The 17,353-nt window shown below is 35.5% G+C and overlaps 1 protein-coding gene and 1 long non-coding RNA gene across 2 annotated transcripts in view; one reads left to right on the top strand and one right to left on the bottom strand.

Moving 5' to 3' along the window:
• The window catches only part of LOC132908007 (uncharacterized), a 41,668-nt gene that overhangs the window by 3,216 nt on the left and 21,099 nt on the right, over window positions 1-17,353 (top strand). The gene's annotated exons all lie outside the window — the stretch shown is intronic.
• LOC132908001 (solute carrier family 41 member 3-like) lies at window positions 1,133-7,027 on the bottom strand. Its single transcript, XM_060961509.1, has 9 exons — window positions 6,455-7,027; window positions 5,401-5,511; window positions 4,943-5,218; window positions 3,857-4,131; window positions 3,103-3,436; window positions 2,605-2,899; window positions 2,296-2,501; window positions 2,055-2,203; window positions 1,133-1,961 (listed from the first exon to the last, which is right to left on the bottom strand). Exons 3-9 carry the CDS (start codon window positions 5,214-5,216, stop codon window positions 1,785-1,787), a joined length of 1,710 nt encoding a protein of 569 aa, XP_060817492.1. The 5' UTR covers window positions 5,217-5,218; window positions 5,401-5,511; window positions 6,455-7,027; the 3' UTR covers window positions 1,133-1,784.

Here is a 17,353-nt window from a genome sequence, read left to right as displayed (position 1 = left end):
TAAGATAACGCAAAGTATTCGTATCAGTTTCATTAAATTCAACTAAAATATTGGTCATTAGAATAAAAATCATTATTATAGAGATACAAAGTTTTATTTCAGGGGAGCAATTGCATGTACATTTTTTTTACAGATATCATTTTAAATCACAGATTGCTATGAAAGTGGTTCATTATCATTTAATAACCGTAATACTATTTAAGGAACTAAAGACATTATACTTTATTCTACACTATTCATTTTACGAATGTCCAGTTTGCTTAGATCGTTTGGTGTAATTTATTTTAAGATATCAACAATGTATCTTTACAAGAGTATCGCAGCAAGTTTTTATAAAATACATTATATATATTATTTTGATACTATCGAATATTATTCTATATCGATCACTTACTTTATTATTTTTGACTCTAAAATATCAAAACATTGCAATCTATACAATATTAAAAGTACCCAGTGTATAACAATACAACGATCTATACAATATTAAAAATATCCAATGTATAACATATACATCATGACTTTCTTGTTCTACTAAAAAGATTATTCAAATTTCTGATATCGATAAAATATTTTAAACTAATAAGTTTATAATTAGAAAGTATTATCTATCTTAGATCTCTGCAGATTGCAAATATAATTTTTATTTTAAAAAGATATACATTATTGTATAAATAAAATTCTGTTAGTATTCAGTTGTCCTAAAAGTTTCTTTCGTTTTATAAGGAAATACTAGATGCACAATAGTTTTTGTTTCGTATTGTTTTATTGAATTATGTATCCATTTGTTCTATTGGAACAAAATCCAGATCCAATAAAACAAGATGGATCATACATATTGGTACAAAATCCAGATTTGGTAAAATAAAAAATATTGTGCATCTAGTATTTCCTTATAAAACGAAGGAGACTTTTGGAACAACTTAATACTAACACAGAATTTCATTTAGTATATTGAATCTGGATTTTGTTCCAATAGAATAAAATGGATCATACATAATCCAATAAAATATTATAAAATAAAAAATATTGCGCATCTATTATTTTCTTCTAAAACGAAAGAAACTTTTGGGACAACCTAATGTATAATTTTCCTACAATTATCGATCAGCGTTAAAATACTGACTAGGTCTTCTGCTTATACATATTTATTACAATTACATTGAAAGTACAATGCACATATATATAAAATACTTTAAATTCTGCTGCCTCATACGATTAAGTATAATTAAAAACTTACAGAAAAGTTATATATATCTAGTGACTGTAAGTAATCGTCAGTCGATACGTATAACAGGCAGCGTATTATTTTTTTTTGTTTATTTCGTCTAATTGAGACTGTATCAACACTAGATCATAATAAATTAAACGATGATGGATCACTTTGCTCGATCCAGTTATATTAGAATCAGTGTCATTGTACTTTTTCTTCCTATTCGTGTATCTATTTTAAGAATAGTGACGTATTCCTTTAATCTATTATGTTCAGCGTGTAATAACTAATTAACGCGAGTAACGTACCATTAAGAACGTCCCTTAGTGGAGGGAAACAATCCTACTGTTTTATCCGTTTCAGATCAATCAGATCGTCCCGTAATAACGTATTGTACCCGTTTTCACGAAATACTCACTCTCTTAATTAATCTTCGTCTCTTACTGTCTCGTTCGTTCGTACACCATCACATCGACGTGATTTGACGCCGTTCAAATTATATGACATCTTCCAAGAAAAAATTGACACGCAATAAAAATTGCTTGTCAATCTCGTTACTTTAACCAGTCTTTTATTTTCCGTACTCTTGATGTATACTTATGAGGAACCAAAACGCTATTGCTAAGAATACTGTTCCTGAGAGATCGCCCAATGCCGTTAAATATGGAATGGCGGAATTGTCCGGATCGATTTTGTGTTGCCACATAGCGTGAATAATGATATGCGCCACGTAGAGCAACAGCATAACCTGCGAAACAAAAATCGTGAATATTTTTTCCCATGATACAAACCTTTCACTTTTTCATTAGTACAGTCGAATCAACGGACATTATATACTCACTTGAAGAACGGCCATGACGATGTAAGAAAGCACAAAGCATATATGTAACGTGGACGTTCCCTTTGTGATATAATCGGCGACAAAAATAAAAATTATTTCACCGAAAATCGCCATGCAAATGAGTATTCTGGCTGTTTTCGCGTACAGCGCTAAAGAACAAGAAAATGAACATTATTGTATAATCGTCGAGCTGCGAAAAAGCATGTAACAGCGTAACATTAATTATTGTTGCATCACTTACAGCCTCTAAAGAGCGCTTTCCACGGACTGATGAAAATTTTCGAGTGTGGCGGTAAAATTCCCATAATCGTTGTCTGGTGTAATGTAGTTGAGATTCGAGATGCTTGCACAGAGACTAAATTACCACCAATTCCGTTTATGATTGGTTGAAAGATCACGAATCCATCGAACGAGTCAACAACTTGATCAAGAACCAAACCGCCAAATCTTTTGAAACAGTAGAAAGATAGAATCGTGCAAAGATGTATCGCCTGATTTATTCTTAAGAATTAGTCAAAATTTATTAACGGCGATTGAAAGTGATACGAACCCACTGATAAACAAGGCCGATAAAACAGGAAGCCATCCAGATGTTAAAATATTTCTAGTGTATTTATTCTTAAGAACCACATAGATCCAAAACGGTAAAATTAAAAAGTAACAGCCAAGTATAACGTATAAGATCCATGGTTCTGGCGTCATTCTGTCGAACAATTTTGATGCTACCGCTGATAGAACGCTAATTGATACGACGTCTCCAAACGAGGCAGCCAAAGGCGTAGCTAAATTGTCGGGGTTCATTTTACATCGATATGAAATCATGATAACGGCGATCATTACGAAATCTATAAGAAAAGAAACATTAATTAAATAAACATTAAGCGTGAATTTGCATTTTTTACGGTATAGCATATATATATATATATATATATATATATATATATAGCATATAGTATAGTAATGTAATGAATCAATAAATTACGTTTGCAAACTTGAAATGTATATCATAAATAGGAATATGATTTACGATCAATTATAATAATTTTACCTAGAATAAAGCAAGTGCTCGTGGCAGTACAGACGCTAGCTGTGGCTAATAATAGGCAATTGTTCCATTCGAAAATGTACTCGCCGCCTTCCGTTATAGCGTTGACTGTGATCGCGAAGATCGATACCAAAACAGCCGCGACGATCGCCTGTATCTGTACCAATGCGATATTACCAATAATTATTTTCATGATTTCTCGAAACTCGTGCATGTTACCCAAATTGGCTTGCGTGGATATCCGCGAGGCTAAGCACATATCAAGATTGCCTTTCAAGCCCAATAGCGAAGGGATTAGAATGAACAATTGAGAAATGGCGGAGAATACTGGCCAGTCCTAAAACAGAGACGATGTTTAATTAAAGAAGATTACGTTCCTCGGGATATTCTTACGCAACCAAGAATGTAAATTACGTTTTAAAAATTTCTACATTAGTAGATGCCGATAAAATCTTGCATCGTGAATGTTTGTACCAAAGGGGTTGGGTTGAGATTGTTAGAGAGTAGGAATTAAGACAAGATAAAATGCAAAGGCGTGATAAATAAAAAAAGAGTGCTACCACGTGTTTTAACATTATCTTCAGATAATAAGAGTAAAGTGTATGATCGATAAGAAAAACTCGCGTTCGAAAAAATACGTGATTTATTCCATTACTACGATTACTACGATCAAACTTAGATTCGTTATCTGTACCAGATAATCGAATTTGAGAGGACGATCTGCTTTTATCATTTATTAATATTAGAGAAAACGTACCTTAACTTGGTTAAGCACCAGGCCCGCGCCGATCGTACCTATTCCAGCGATGAAAAATGGAACAGCGACTTGGAAGGTAGTCTGATACCATCTCTCGTTTCTGTATGGTCTGTTACCAAAGCCGTCCGTGTTATTATGGAAGTCAGGATCAGGATCTGAATTTGCGACGGAAGAGATGGTCACTACGGAACTTCCACTTGAAATTGTTCCACCACCGAGATTGGATAGTGACATGCCCGTTTTGTTCTTTTGGCCGTTAGGATTTTTCAGACCCGCTATCGAGAAATCAATACATCTCACACTGAACCGTACGACGTTTCAAAGACATTTAATCATTCGTTGGAATGTTATCGCGAATTACTGAATGATGTACATGTATAGCTTTAGTCACAGCACAGTTCCGATATTTGACATTTGTTACGAATTCTTAAAGGTTTATTGATATAAATTCACGATGTCGTCAATGGTACGTAAGTCGCGAAATGCGTCGTTATTACTTCAATGCTCTCACGAAACTCATCTTTTTATTTCGCGCAAGTAGACAAGAAATAACGAATAAGGTTATCACGGTAGAACGATTGCCGTTACTTATAAATCATTTTACGACACCGATACAACATATCCTTTATTGCATTGTACTCCCGTAGGCAATACGATACGGTGAATACTTTGATCGACTAAGCGATTGTTTTATCAATACGATTGCAGCTAATTAACATAACGGATTTTCATTAATATCAATCTAAAGAACGTGTCCGCGCAAAGTTGTTTCAATCTTTATGTTCCCTCGATTCTCCGACATGTCCGTTTTGCCGCTTGTTCAATGGAATTGAATGCGAAACAAATGAACTTTTGTGTTATCATCGCCGGTAACAACATTCGTGATGCGTTCTATCGTACAGCGCGTCAATTTCTAATTAGAAGGTACAAATGTCTATAAAAGTTGTACGGCTCGTGACCTTTTGAACGTAATATTTTAAGCATTCGAACGTACAATAACAGATATAACTGTTAAATCGTCATTGATTTTCTTTCTACATTTTCTTTATGTCAATACTGTATCACAATAAGTATATAAGTTCTTACCTGCCACTTTCTTCACGATATCAGGTTCTGCTTTAATGTCGGTCGATGTGTTTAGCTTGTTGTCAATAACTTTTTCTACACTATCGAAATCTAACGCATAGTTATCCTTGCCGTTTGACATGTTGTCTGGTTCTATAGTAAGCACGTGATCCTTAACTCCCCTGTCATTAGGTTTGTTTACTAGATGCTCATTACGATCCGTGCAATCGTTTAACTTTATAACAGTCATGTTTGACAGTGCCGGTTCAGTCGACGAGTCCGGAAAATCGACCATATCTGGAATATATTTAATGATTCGATACAAGACAACGCTTAAAGGAGTCATTCGTATACTTATGGAACGTAAGTTTAAATAAACATACATTATATGTGCGTATTAGACATTGACTGTTTAACCGAAGGCAACATATCTATTGAGCGAATAAATAATTTCGCATAAAATTCATTTTGACACGTACCGAATTCGGCGTTGGCGGACAATCTTGTAGTATCCTACACGAGATTGGCAAAGTGCAGGATCGACTTGTGATACTTTCACGTCAGATCTGCCTATTTCGGTCAGTCTTGATCTTTAAAATGTAAAAGTAAATATGATTTACTTTTAAAACGAATAGAACATTGAATTCGTTTTAAAAATGGATAACCAAGGAAATTAATTAATTTTCATCGTGTTGTAGAATTGACGCATTAAAGCTTATCGATCTCACCGTTAATCGTAAATTTCATTAAGCAATAAGATACTATATGACCGATATTGATCAAAGAGTTGTTCGTTAACTGATAATATACGAGGATATTCATGAACTGATAGTTACGTCTTGCTGCTCTCTTAAGTCGTTGCTCTTGGTCTAGACGTTTTGATAGCATATGAAACTTAATATACGAGATCAGCATAGTATCATTAACGACACGAGGAACTTAGTTCTTGTATTACTATTAATCTAAGTCCACGTGTCGTCGGATTTAAATTACATGCGTACAAAAATGCTGAAAACAGCCGTTTACAGTATTTCTCTAGAATCTATGTAGAGGGCACCCTTTTTTGTGAAACCTTACAGACACTTATTACTAGAGGTAATGAAAATTAATGAGAAACTTATGTTTACAGAAGCATATTTCATACTAATTATACGTAATCAGGACGCTATGCCGTATACACGATACTATCGAGATATCGATAAAAATGTCTGCATCTTATTTTTAGAAACGATAATTTATCATTAATGATGGATATAAATACTTAGCAAAATACACAGTTTTTAAATTACAATTTAAAACATTGTGGTTTATGTCGCTATCAGTTCATGTTAAATTACCGTTTTTTTTTTTTTATGTTCGACGCGTGTAATGTTGTGCTACCGTGTTGATTGTTGGCTATCATGGAAACTAAACGATATTGCCAACAGAAAGATAGGAGAAAGATAGAGAATATGTATTGAGGCTTGACAAAATGAAACAAACAAGAAAAAAAGGAAAAGAACGAATAAACTGTTATCTTGATTTAGCACTTACGTAGTAACGATGTATTGAGGAATTTGCGCCAGCGTGTCCACGTTTCCTTGAAAAGTGTTTATTGTTCTTTGATACTCGATTAACCTTGCCACTTCTGATTGTTCACTGCTCGATCTCGTTGTTGAACTCGCGTGTGATTTTGTATGGGACTCTTCTTGATCCGTACTACGTGAGCCGAAATAAAAAGTTGGCTTCGTCGTGTCACGATGGGACGTTGTGATCGATGTTCGATCCAGCGTTCTGAGAATTGTACAAGGAAAGGTGCACAAACGTAGATCCCGGGGAAAAACGAAATCACGGAATGGGTTTCACACTGTAACTGCACCACCAATACCAGCACTCAACTGTCTCGCTCAAGCGGTCGTAACTGACTGATAAAAGAAGCTTTACTTCGTTTGTTGCCACTTCGACCGCTCAAATGCATGGCTGCGATGTACTGTTGTCTGGATATACCCACGTGCGCCATCTCGATGGACGGTGGTGGGGGGAGCTTATTGTAAATAGATCGTAGATCGTAAATCATTAATTGATCCGTTATATTACTTGTAAGAAATTCTTGTTTCATCTATGACTCTCAGTCTACAATGGCGTCTCCTCTCGTATTTCTAATGCAGTTTATTCGCATATATATAATATGCTCGTACGCGTAACGAATGATATAGATTCGAGGAAATCCTTGAATTTAATTAAATGTAGTGTTCATGTTAGAAGGCAAAAATAATCATAAGAAGCGTAATCGTATTTTTTAATCGCTTCCGAGCTACTGATCCTTGTAAGATCGAGGTTATTAACAATTTTATTTGCATTCGTACGTGATCGAAATGAAAGAGCGATTTATCTAAATTATTGCATTCGCGTGCTTCCACTTGTTGCGTCTGTTCTTCGATCATCAGTAAAGATTTCTATCGTAATTCTCTTTTTAATTATTTCTTGTCTAAAGTGATTTAATATGCGAAATTTAATATGCTCGAGGCGAGTGATTCAATATTGCAAAAAAGGACGTATAATGTTAGGAAGTCTTTTTTTTTACTGGAAGAATAAATGGGCATGAATATCGTACGATATGTTTAAAACTGTTCGAATACCAACGATCAAAGAAAAAATCGGCAGGTACGCAAGAAAATACAAAGAAATAACGGCAACACATCCAAACCATTTGGCTGCTGAAGCGAGCAAAATTCTCATGAAAGAAGAGTAAAAAGGAAACACCCCATTGGCTTCACTAAAAGAATAGAATGGTCAAAAAGTCGAAGACGGTATTTCGCTGGGAATAGCTATACCTAGAGAAATTTACCAAATGCCCAGTTCAACCAATTGTAAAGTATAATAATAGAAAAAAGGTACCATTAGGAATTTGGATTGTATACTATACAGATTGTATACAATATACCTAAATTGCCATTGTATACAGACGGTATATCTGCCTTTCTTGGAAAATCCGAATTTTCTAGAAAAATTAAAATTTCTTACCTGCCAAGTCATAAGCTTAATGATGCCGAACTCGTTAAGACGAATAACTCGCCAATTTGAATACCCTAAGTACTTGATGGATCCGCTCTAAAGTAAACATACAGTACAAATGAGCAACACTAAAGGATATGCGCTCACCACAAGGTGGTTATGTTTTACATTACAATTACAAGATTGGAAGGAATAGATTCTAATCCCATAAAATCCATGGTAAGAAGGAAAACTTGGGGAGAGTTAGTATATGTAGACCAAGCTTCTTCAAGCAGCCTTAAAGACTTCATCAAAGTCATACTCTTCGTGTTATATTATACAGTGCGAATAAATCAATTTCACGTAATATTACTCGACGTATTTAATCTACCTGCACCTTGAGCATTAGTAGCGTTCACAGGTTCGCGATATCAACCGATCAGTTGCAATCTGACTGATCATCACCTAGTTGAGAATTCGCAACACATACAATCGATTAAATATTGCGGCGGCTGAGAAGATGTATTCGTATCCATTTTATAGTATCCTATGGGATGCAAATGCAACTGCACGAATGTAAATCCGTTGGCTTCGCACCATGATCATTTTCGAAGGAATTTCTCAATAATTGGTATTCCGTGCGTACGGTTACGCGAACCGAATGGGATTACCTTCGTTCTTTTCAATGACGTCATATCCAATGCGATTCGCGAATGAACGGGGAAATACCTAACACGCGACACGGGTTGTCGTGCAACTTTAAGATCTGATAGCTGATGTCAGCAAATGCATGATAATAGTATAGTATTATGCAAATTTCTTTAAAAACCACTAACAAACGTAATTATTATAAAGCAATTAGTCTTCTCTGAATAATTTATAATTTTTATCGTAGAAAATCTGACTATTAGAATCGGCTTCGAACGAATGCAATGCCGTTAAAAGAGAACAAAATTCAAAGTGCTTAGTTAGATTAGATCAAAAAATTCATGATGAAGGCTTTTCAACGACTCCGTTAATTTTTCTCGCGAACTTGTTATCATCTAAAGACGTTTCATCTGAATTAACATCGATTCGACTACTACATCGCCGATTCGAGACAACTGTCTGGGTAATATTATTATTTTCCTCACCTTATCCCTCCAGTTTCAGAGTGATTTCATCAGATAGTGAGAAGTATATCTCGGTTCGTGTAGAGTTTATTACTCCTTCAATTTAGAGAATCGCAGATGCACATGACGCAGCGATTTTAATTTCACGCGGTGCGCGGTTGATAATCGACTCCTTTTTCCTAGAAATCACTGTAAATACGCGTATTGACACTTTTTGACGTTGAAACGTCTAGCAACGCGACTTACGAACGTCTTTCACTAGGTCATATCCGATGTGATACGCGAGTCGATTGAAGACTAATTTAACGAGGACAATCATTACAGTCGTCAGCACAAAGTATAGGTCGAATATGTGTGTTTCAAAATATAATTACAATACAGTTGATTTTACTTTCTATCGAAGGGGTAAGATTGAAGCGGTAAGCAAGTCTAATTGCCGTATCACGCTTGTCTATTCGGTATACAACGATCAAACAATTATAATTTAAATCGAAATACAAGCAGTTAAGTAGATATATAATTTAGAGATTAGATAATTATATTTTCGATTTTGATTACGTTAAAGCATCTAAAAATACAATGAAACTGAATTAGCTCGCGTTCGTCAGATAATGAATTAACTGTTCCGATATCGTCACCGTGAAAAAAACAATAAAATCTTCTACTCGCTGACATTTGGTACTTTTTGCTCATTATAATACTCCAATGTAAACAAGCTTTATAGCATCTTTATTGCCGGTTGTAAAACGCGTGAATCCCTTCCACGATTTGTGTGCTATAATCAGCATTATAAAATGCGTTATGCACCGTCTGATTAGCAGCGAATTTCCACGAGCTTACTGTATTTAATATCTTTATTTTCGTTCTCTCTCTCTGTTTGGAACGATGCAAATGATACTTCTATTGCATTTATCTTATTGTTAGAGTATTATCACGATGTATTTCTTAGGAATGTGAAAAATAGAGATTTCCAATGTATCTATTGTTTATTGATTTTAAAACAATTTTTTATTTTTATTTTATCGCGTTATGTGTATATAGCGTAGTCACCGTTTTAGATTTCAACGCGAACGTCGTTGAAAATGTATTGTTATTCTCGGTACAATGTTCTTGCTTAAATAACTACGATAAATTGAAGGAAACATTGATTCTCAGAAACGTGAGGAAATAAAAATGTCCATATTCATTTGTACTCCAAAGAAGTAATTCTAATCTATCCCCATTGTTACCTCTCGTTCTTTTCAAGGAGATTATGTAAAAAAGCTGATTTTCCTAACAAGATTTTCTAGAAGGATAAAACTATTCATTACTAAAGATTATATCAACTTACGTGCAATTTAAAATCTCAATTGCCATCGACTTTAAAACGATATCTTCAGAAAGTATTTTTTGTAATATTTGATCATGAGAAAGATACTTACTGACAACCTTCAGTCGACGGTACGTTGAGAGCCTTGTTTGTTACAAGTAACAATAATTGTCATTGATAATAGAGATTACAATAATAAGAAATTTCTGTCGTAAGTATCACGAGAGCACATATGGTAATATAATAAAAATTCAAGTAATTGTTACGATTTTCATTGATCTAATGTTCAGTTAAGATATAAGATATCGAGAGTCGTGGCGTAAATGATTGCGATATTTAATTTTATCAGTTCCATGAATGATTGCATTTAATTCGTGCTTTATCAAAATCTTTATCGGTGTGTTCTTAATTGGAATATCATTACTTTTTTTTTTTTTTTGTGTGACGCACAAAACATTCGGATGTATAATATCTAAGCTGATATATTCTACAATCTGAAACTATAATTATTTAGTTATTTTGATAAAACGCATGTAATTACACGAGATAAAAGCGTAAAATTTTTCCAATAAAGATCTCGAGTGAAAAAAAAATTGGAAGAGATTTATTGATACGCGGATTGAAAGGGATTTTATTGATTATATGACAAGAGTAGGGAACAGAGAATGAAACGACAGAGTTAATGATTATTAGACTATATTATTGGACGTATCCAACTATTCTTGACTAACAAATAATATTTATCGACGAACAACGAACTTCTATGAACTTACATTGTAACTTTGATTCTCAAATATTTTGATTTTCGCTCCTTCGATTTTTGTACCCTCGGTCGTGTCAGAACAATTGCTAACAACAATTTTTAAGTGAATGTCAAATCTAATTGATGAACATTAATGTAATGAAGCTGTTTACGTGTCACGTTATAATCTCTCGAAGGTTTCAGATGATATTTTTCGCTCGATGGTTAAAGCATTCATTGAAAGAAATGTACATACAATAGCTTTTCTGAGATATTGTATACCTAACTTATATAAAAGAGCTTGTATGTGTCTCCGGATGGAATTTGATCAATTTCTGTATGTTTGCATTAGATTGAAAGAATGAAGCTGTAGTTGCACAATACACGTTTTCCATACAGGTCAGGTATACTGGACACGTTGCAAATTGTCTCATTCGATCATTCGACTCGCATTTACTTTGATTCTCTCGCATATACATATTATTCGCAGATATAAATACTCCATAATTTGTTTATTTAATTTCTCGTATATTAATATCAATTTTCTTTTTATTCCTTGAAAAGAAAGTCGAAACATAATATAGAGCAAGGTATAAATATTAGAACCTCTATCGTGTAAATATTTATAAATATATGTATTTAGATGAAAGCATTACATTAGGAACATTCGGTTTGCTGTATTCTAACGTTACGTTACAGCTCTCGTTACGCTTAAAATTATGGATCTCTTGTCTTTTTCTTTTTTTTCTTTTTTCGTCTTTTAAAGAATCGATAGTTGTCTTTGCTCGATAAAACATTCTATTGCGTAAAAAAGATATTTTTATATATCGTGAAAAAGTCTTGTATCTTCACCGTATTGAGGAAGGTCTACTCTTTCTCTCTCTTTCTCTCTCTCTTTCTCTCTCTCTTTCTCTCTCTCTCTTTCTCTTTCTCTCTTTCTCTCTCTTTTTCTCTTTTATTTGCAAAAATAATAATTTTGTATATTTTGGATTTTCCCAAAAAAATATTTTGTTGCATGTTCTTAACTTGTTTAACTTTATTTATCACTATCTTTTATCTTCTTTTCTGTTCGTTTCGTTGGTAATGACTAAGTAGCCGGCTTAAAAATTACTGATCATATCAGACGAATGTAATAGTCTTCTGTTTTAATGTTCCTTGTCACAGTTGTTCGTAATTAACATACTGGTCTGTATATAATTAGACAAAATGACGTCGAATTCTTGCGATGACCGTTCATTATGCATACACACACATAATCTGCGCACCTTTTGTCCGTAGATATACGCATACATTTTAGTAATTCGTCATTGAAACAGTATTTACTTGTACTTATGGTTCACCGAATAGATACATTCATTTTAATTACACTATTTCACCATTATCCGCTAAGAGAGAAACAACTAGGGGACCCTGAATTGTGGTACTTATCGATTGAATATTTTCTTAAATACTTATCGCGATTGGATAGTAGCTCCACGAATCGCTGTTTTACATTTAACAACTAATTTTGATCTTTGTCTCAGTGACTTATCCCACTATCCATGTTACGTATTACGATATCCTTATCAGCTAGATATAATTTTGCCGCTTAACGGTATTGCTTAACTTTATAGTGTACACAGTTCGCACAATTCACACACGTACATACATACATACATGTTTTGTTGTTTAGAGAGACGTAAAAACAGAATTTCTAAATGTGTGTACATATAATCACACCGCTGATCTAGAGCCTTGTGACAGGGTCATTTCTTTCAATTATAACATTAACGCGTGGTGTAACTTCGATTAAGTAAAGCTTAACTTAGGAACGTACGTTTATATAACACGATAATAGGAACTTAATAAGTTGTCTTGTATCACGTTACCACATCATATCATTTCCGTGCGAAACGTTTTCATCAGTGATATTTACAAGTTATCTAAGTATATCTCGAGCGCCAAATTTTTGCGCGTTGATAACCTATTCTTTTTGCTCCTCCACCCATGGAGTACGACAGTCGTGTCGCTTGTTTCAGTCAAAAAACATGAATAATTAGTTGTTACGTCAGTTAAGAGTAATTGTAGAATATGTTGTGTCATGCACATATTTCTGTGCGTTCGGAAATTTTTGTAGCGCTTGCGTAATATTTTCAACCGAAGAAGTATTATTGTCAGGTATTTTTCCAAGTTTACATAAGAGGAAACTTAAGTTTACTAGATCCCCGTACATGTATGTACACAATATATAAAATACAGTCGTTTCGAAGGTGGTTTGGCTGGAATGAAATAGTGAGGAGTAATAGTGTAAACTTAATGCGTTTCGTGATCAACGCCAGAAATATCGGTGACTAAAGTACAAACCTTGTACCAAGAAAATTAAAATAAAAAACGGACAAGTAAGCTTTCGTTCGTATTCCTTAAATTCCGAATAATATACCGTTGCAAGTGTATAAAATTTGTATGAAAAATTCTGATTGGTCGTTTTCACTATTATGATAGTTTTAGTGTTAGAATTAATCACCTACCGGTTTCAACCAGGTGCCACTCCGTGTAACAAACTTTCAAACAAAAATATCAAGTACGAGCTCGCGCGTTATATTTTACCACTACACGACTTTCGGACTTGTATTTTGTACCCTTTCACGTTTCTTGGACCAAAATTTAATTTACGACTTTGCTTGCACCTTTGTGTTTCTCGTTTACGCCGGATTTCATTAAAGCATAGAAAAAAAAAGGTGCGGAAAAGTGAAAGGCACGTGTCGCTTAAAAGGGGTGCACGTGAGACGATTCACCCTTCCGGTCGGTGGAGCCCATTCACAATGACTATGTTAATTCCTCGCGTTTTTTTCCGATATCGACCCTAATTTCACGATTTCGATGCGTTCTACAAACTTTTTCTTTTTTTTCCCCATCATTCTTGTCGTTCAAACCATTGGTCGTGCGCGCGGTATTCCTCGGAACAGTGGCACGTTCCCATCTGTCGTCGTGGTCGTTCGTCGACAGGTCGTCGGAAAGAAAACAGGGGAGTGGCGGGTCGGTTACAATGGAGTTCGGAAACGGGCTCGTGTTAAGCCATGAGAGCGGCGGAGGGACGAAATCTTATAAAAGATTTCCAAAATATTGTGTAAATCGGCTGGGGTGTGTGCCAGCTGAAAATTTGGGGTGAAATTCGTCGAAACGGTAAGCGTATGCCATGGCGCGCAGCCGGCACGCTTCACGCGCCACAACGCTGCTAAACAAATAAAGGGTTGTGCGCCTTTTCCGCGGCCCCTTTTTAAAGCTCCGAAAACCGATCGTCGAACAATGGCGATATTTTCACCCCGTTCGGCCAAGTTTTTCTCGAATCGCGGATTTTTCTCGATATTCCCCACGGAAATCGTTGAACCGGAAAAAAGGGTATATACGTGTATGTACGTACGTGTACGTGTATGTATATGATTCGTAAAAAAAAAAAGGAAAAAAGAGAGAAAGGAAAAGCGATCGTGTATTTGTCGCGCGGAGAAAAACGAGGGTGAGTTCGATGAAAGGATTCCACGAATTTCAGTCTTTTTATTTTACGCGCACTCGAATTTTTTGTTCAATGTTACGCGATTCTGGCAACGGTATTGTAAGGCAACCGACACCGATATTTCATTTCTCCGTAGCACGGTTTTCAAGGGAAGCTATCTTGATACGAGATTCGTTCATTGTGCTGCTTTGGCTACATTTTATATATTCGTCCGATGCGATGTCACGCGTTTACGTTCGAACGCGTACTCGCGATTTCGATGAAAATCGTGTCAATAGACAAACTACTTGGCTCTGTTTTTAATCTTCCCGATAAAAAAGTTACACATATCCTAGAAAAAAAGGCTAAATGACAAAGAACGTGGTTGAGATTCTACCGTACTCTGATTTGTGTCGAAATTTGTCTACGGTGAGTGTCCTTCTCTTCGGCGGTGACACTCTCATTCGTAAGATCGAACAATAGGGTTTCACGAAATTCGCTACGTAGCGAAATATTTCGTCGACCCTCATCTCGGCACGTGGATTCTTTTGATCGTCGAAGACGGCGGTCACGACTGTGTGTGGTAGTGTCCGTGGTGGCGAAATTATTACAGGGGGATGAAATTTCCAAGTTGTTGGACGATAGGGGAAAGAAAGTGAACGGCGGAGCCAAGGAAGAAGAGACGAAAGGGGCGAGTATATCGAGAGGAGGGGAGTGGGTTCGGGAGGGGAGAGGCTTTGATAATTGCAATTCACTTCCTTGTCAGGGTATAAGCAGCGTTGCGGTTGTGGTAGTTGATGAGTAGGAGAAACGGGGTGGACCAGGAAAGAGGAAGGGATGTATACGGTTCGATACCTTTCTTAAATTTACCACGAACTTTGAGACGCGACCACCACTACTATCACCACCATCGCCGCTGTCTTCGTAAATAATTGACGGGGGAACAAAGGCAAAGATCCCGATTATTTTATCCTATGTAGGGTGAAAGGAAGCAAGTCGATAAACGAAACATCGGCCGCATTCGAAGCTTTCCTATATCGGTGCACTTCGCCTTCTTATTGAAATGTCAGTATTATTCTCTTAACACTCTGACATGCTATCGCGTTGCGTGTACTGTTACCTCGCGCACAATTTTACAAGGTGAATCTGTAAATGGAAAATATGGCAACGCCTGAGAAAATAAAAAAACGTCGTTTCACGTTTTCCCTTGCAATGCTTGAAAAACGCAACATATTGACGTGTTGAAAAAATAAATATACACACATATATATATAGGTACGTTCTATCTTGAAAAGATTTATTGTCGTTGGATTCTTAGAGGACGAAATAAAGAGAGATTTATTTCATCTTTTTATGGTTTTGTTATTTTCTTGTCTACTTGATTTATTTTTTAACTTTCATTCGTCTCTATTTAAAAAAAACCAATTTCCTCGTATGGTTTCTCTTCATCGAGGCTGGTTAAGGTTGTTATCGATAATTAATACCCCAAGGCGAACGATAATGAAAAATTGGCGGTTCTTTTGTCTATAGGAGGGAATGTAATTCCCCTCCATATATATTTCCCCGTTTTCGGAGCTCTTGGAAACCGCAAGATGTTATTGATTTTTATACATATCCCCAGTGGGTGTGGGTGGGTAGACGTCCAATTTTCGGTGTGTACGTACGTTTGTGTGTTTACGTACGAGAGTAGGGGCTAGCTGTGTGTCATTTACTCATTGGTGGTCGTTGGCTCGAGAGAGATAGAAACTGTTGCCTTCCGCCTTCCCTTTTCAAACCGTTGACTCCGGCCATCAACCAAAAAGAAAACTCCGATATAGCGCAAGCGTTTCACGTCTTTGGATCGTGCTCTCCCTCTCGCTGAAAATTGACCAACCCGCTTTTCCTTTCGTTTGCCCATAAAATATTATCCCTCACTACGCTCACGAAGAATCATCGAGAAAGGGAAACTCCTTCTTTCTTCTCTTTCCCTCCGTCTCACTTCGCGTTTCCACCCTTCTTTTCCTTTCCAATTTCTCTCCCCAATTCTACGTTGTTGCGAGTGTGATGAAAAAAAAAAAAATTGTACTGGAAAGGAAACCGGATACGGTCATGTTTGACTTATACTTTTTGTTCGATGAAACGACAAAAGTGCGGAACACGCGAGCAATTTGTCACATTTAATTTGTCAGGGCACCCTTTCGCATCGCGTTGAAAAACTCGTAGGAGTGGCACCTTTTAAAACGCGGAGCAGCGAAATTGATCGATCTGACGTACATTGACGTTTGAGTAAATTGAATTATACAAGTTGATGTCGTGCAACGGCAAAACGGTAAAACTTTAATGGGAACGTAAAAGCGGTTGGTTTCAAGTAACTATATAAATAAGAAACGGAAGGAAACGAAAATCATATAAAACAGAACTTAAAGAAATGAAAAATACTTTATTTATGCACATCGTTATGATCGTACGTCTATAAATTATAATAAATAAATTCAAATAAATATATGAAATAATACAAAATGAGAAACAACAAAGGAAGAACTTCCTTATTTCGCAACCTTATATAAAAATATACGATCGATCTTGTATATCGATAAACCATTCAAGGTTAGTTATATCGTGTGTATTCATATTATATATTTATATGTATATGATTCTTCGACTGTGTCGTGTGACTAGAACAGTTTTTTGGAATTGTAAATTCTGTCGAAAATGACTAGACGGGCTAAAAATAATTTCTCTAGACGCGCAGAACACTTTATATGAAACGATACGCTTATTAAACACGTATGATCATATAATAGTATAATACAGATCATATATATATATACATAAATATATATATAAA

This window comes from Bombus pascuorum, chromosome 6, assembly GCF_905332965.1.
Source record: "Bombus pascuorum chromosome 6, iyBomPasc1.1, whole genome shotgun sequence".
Classification (NCBI taxonomy): Eukaryota; Metazoa; Arthropoda; class Insecta; order Hymenoptera; family Apidae; genus Bombus; species Bombus pascuorum.
Note: the sequence above shows the minus strand (reverse complement) of the source record. Positions and strands in the feature narration are given on the sequence as shown.

Coding starts and splice junctions, on each gene's coding strand:
- LOC132908001 (XM_060961509.1), bottom strand. CDS start 5,216: ATGGTCGATTTTCCGGACTCGTCGACTGAACCGGCACTGTCAAACATG. Junction 3,437..3,856: donor TGGTGCTTAACCAAGTTAAG/GTACGTTTTCTC, acceptor TCTCTGTTTTAG/GACTGGCCAGTATTCTCCGC. Junction 2,502..2,604: donor TCGGCCTTGTTTATCAGTGG/GTTCGTATCACT, acceptor CTGTTTCAAAAG/ATTTGGCGGTTTGGTTCTTG.